The sequence below is a fragment of the Ctenocephalides felis genome, unplaced genomic scaffold, assembly GCF_003426905.1.
Source record: "Ctenocephalides felis isolate EL2017-DRISC unplaced genomic scaffold, ASM342690v1 CF-g0.4_SCAFFOLD_01492, whole genome shotgun sequence".
NCBI lineage: Eukaryota > Metazoa > Arthropoda > Insecta > Siphonaptera > Pulicidae > Ctenocephalides > Ctenocephalides felis.
The window spans coordinates 18,144,098-18,147,173 of NW_020537646.1; the positions used below are offsets into that span (position 1 = coordinate 18,144,098).

At 25.2% G+C, this 3,076-nt stretch overlaps 1 protein-coding gene across 1 annotated transcript in view; it reads left to right on the plus strand.

Annotated features, from left to right (window-relative positions):
• The first annotated feature begins 526 nt into the window (after positions 1 to 526).
• Positions 527 to 3,076, plus strand: part of LOC113370953 (eye-specific diacylglycerol kinase-like) — a 53,007-nt gene continuing 50,457 nt past the window's right edge. Inside the window, exon 1 of the mRNA XM_026611619.1 lies at positions 527 to 540. Within this exon, the coding sequence (XP_026467404.1) occupies positions 527 to 540 (14 nt within the window). The remainder of the gene's footprint in view (positions 541 to 3,076) is intronic.

The following is a 3,076-nucleotide window of genomic DNA, read 5'->3' on the forward strand; positions in this document are numbered from 1 at the left end:
ATAAATAAACTTATAAAATTGCGCAATTTATTTAAATGTAGGCGATTTATATCCATAATCTTAAATCATTTGATACTTGGACTTATTACAAAATCTTTTAAGAAAATAATTCACGAATAATCTTTTTACGATTTCTTCGATTTGCTTATTTCAAAAACTAGGTACTATAAAATGTGATCATCATTAGTCCTAACTAGTATTTATTGTAAATTATTTATTTCTATCGTATAACTGTTAAGTTTTAGGCCTAATTATAATAATTTTTATGATAGATTATACGCTGATGTCATTCTATCATTTATTATATAAGTTATTCAACATATATATTTAGAATTACAAAATAAACGAAGCTACACAATTTATTAATGTAATTTATTACATATGAGTAGCAAAGTGAAGATCTGTAGAATGATAATAGAAGTTCATAAAACGAGTACATATATTATTAGATTATAATTACATATTTCTTACGTTTCGACCTCATGGACATAAATATTTGACCAAATTGATTTCAGCAAATTAGACCATGATTACACACCTGTATGCACTTAATATTACTAGACTTGTAAAAAATAAACAATTAATAAATAATTTGATTCTTAAAAATTTATTATGTATTTTTATTGAACAATTAAATATCACAAATTAATTTAAATATTAATAATTAATATAATTTATTAACCTAACTATTAACTATACTTACTGTAAATTATGCATTAGAGATATATTGGACTTTATGTTTCATCACATATCTTTAGATTTCCTTAATTTAAGAAAATCAAAATTGTTTGAGGAAATCAACTCGTTTTTATATGGCCATTTCTTGATTCTAAAAATTTGGAATAAATAATTAACATAATTCATTTAAAATTATTGGTTTAAAAAATAAATTGAAAGACTAAATTATTTTTTTAAATTAATTACCTTACTTCTTTGGACTATGATTTTCCTTATTTCCAAGAATGGAATTCTATAAGCAATGCCATTGCTATTGATGCCATGAATATAAAGGTCATTTCACCCAACGGAAACTGAACATATTATAATATTATTTAAAATATTATTATTATCATTGTTATAATATAAACTTTAATTTAAATTTAATACTTACGACTTGTAAAAGTTATAATGCATAGGTTGTCTTGCTATTCCTATGTTATAGAAGAAAATTGGGAACTGCGTTAAATATAATGCATAAGCAATATTGGAAAAAACTCTGAAGCCTTTCCAACGCAGAAATTAGATAATAATCCTGAAAAAAATTTAAGAATTTATATATATATATATATATATATATATGCGTGTGTGCGTGTATATAAAGTTTCAGATGGTAAAATATTATGATAGAGTTGTTTTTGGGCATTCATCTAAAAAAATTTATTAGAGATTAGAATTAGATTTGTACTGAGTACACCTCATTTATATGCACATAATTAATACAATTTTAGTGAAGAAAAATGTTTTTATTGTCGAACGTTTCGGGTCCTGATTTGACCCATCTTCAGTGCGTACTAATAATTTAAACAAAAAAAACAGAAAAAACAAAAATTATGATACACCAATTAATATCACAACGAGTTATATGACATCATCAAATAAATAAAAATAAAAAAAATGTAAAGATTTAAAAAGCTCTTCTTATCGAAACATGTTATACATTTGGAATCACTTGTTGTGATATTAATTGGTGTATCATAATATTTGTTTTTTTTTTAAAATATTTGTATGCACTGAAAAAGGGTCAAATCAGGACCCGAACGTATGACAATGAATACATTTTCTTCACTAAAATTGTTTTAATTATTAGATATCTATGTGTGTGTGTGTGTATTGTTCATATAAATCGGGTATAATCAGTACAAATATAGTAGTTTCACTACTTTATTTGCTCGATTTACCATGATTATACATACAAAACGCTTGTTTCTAAGGGGTCATTCATTAATCACGTGAAAATTGAAAGCAAATAAGAGTTTTACAAAAAATTACGAAAATTTACCAATTTTTTAAGTACTAAAAAACACGTAGTGTTGAATCGGAAAGAGGGGGTAGTTTTGAACATCACCATGTACCACCAAGCGGGAGGGAGGGGTCCAAACATCCTTAAAAATTGATCACGTGAATAATGAACTACCCTTAATTAAACTATTGTCTTAGTCTCAATTTTACTCCATTAAGTTGAATAATTTTTCTAACATTTAATTCATACTATTTGTTAGGAGGTATATAAACAAATGTTTTAAAAAAATTGTAATAAACACCTATAAATCTATAAGATGTGCACACACATTTTTGAAAAAATTATGCACAAAACTAGCAAGATCTTATAGAGCACACTTAATAAACATTAAGGGGCACAACTAGTGTGAAATTTAAAAAAAATCGCTATTTAAACTTTCCCATATTTCAATAGGTTATACCTTTAAAAATAACATACCAAAATTTTAAATCGATATCTTAAATAGTTTTTGAGTTACAGGCATTTAAAGAGTATATATAAGTATATAGTATATCGATCATTTATTCTTTAAACGCGTTTTCTCTCGAAACAGCATTTTCCGAATTTGCTGCAGCGATTACTTAAAAACAAATGTTCCGATCACTATCAATTTTTTTACAAGTTATATAAAATAGTTCTCCGTAAATGAACTATCGATTTTTTAATCGGATCAAAAATCGAATTTGGCAGTCCAAAAACGACCAAAATTTTGGGTAAAATTCGACTTTTTTAAAAAAACGCCGTCATTTTGTCAATTTTTGATTTTTTTTCTTTATCATAGTTCATTTACAGACAATATTATCTAGTTTAACTAGAATTTTTTTTTTAAATTTTATCCTCGTAGAAGGCCGAAATCACTGCAGCAGTGAAGGGCCTTTTTTGTCGAGCGGTTGGAGATCGACGATAACTTAAAAAATATTTAATTTTTTTCTTCAAAAATTTCACTGTGTATTCTTAAAACATGTATAAATATATACCTAAATTTTTTAATGATTGATAATATTTTTTTAATATAAACTCTCAAAATTACCTTTTTTTTAGTTAGGTTGGTTACACTAGTTGTGCCCCTTAACTTTG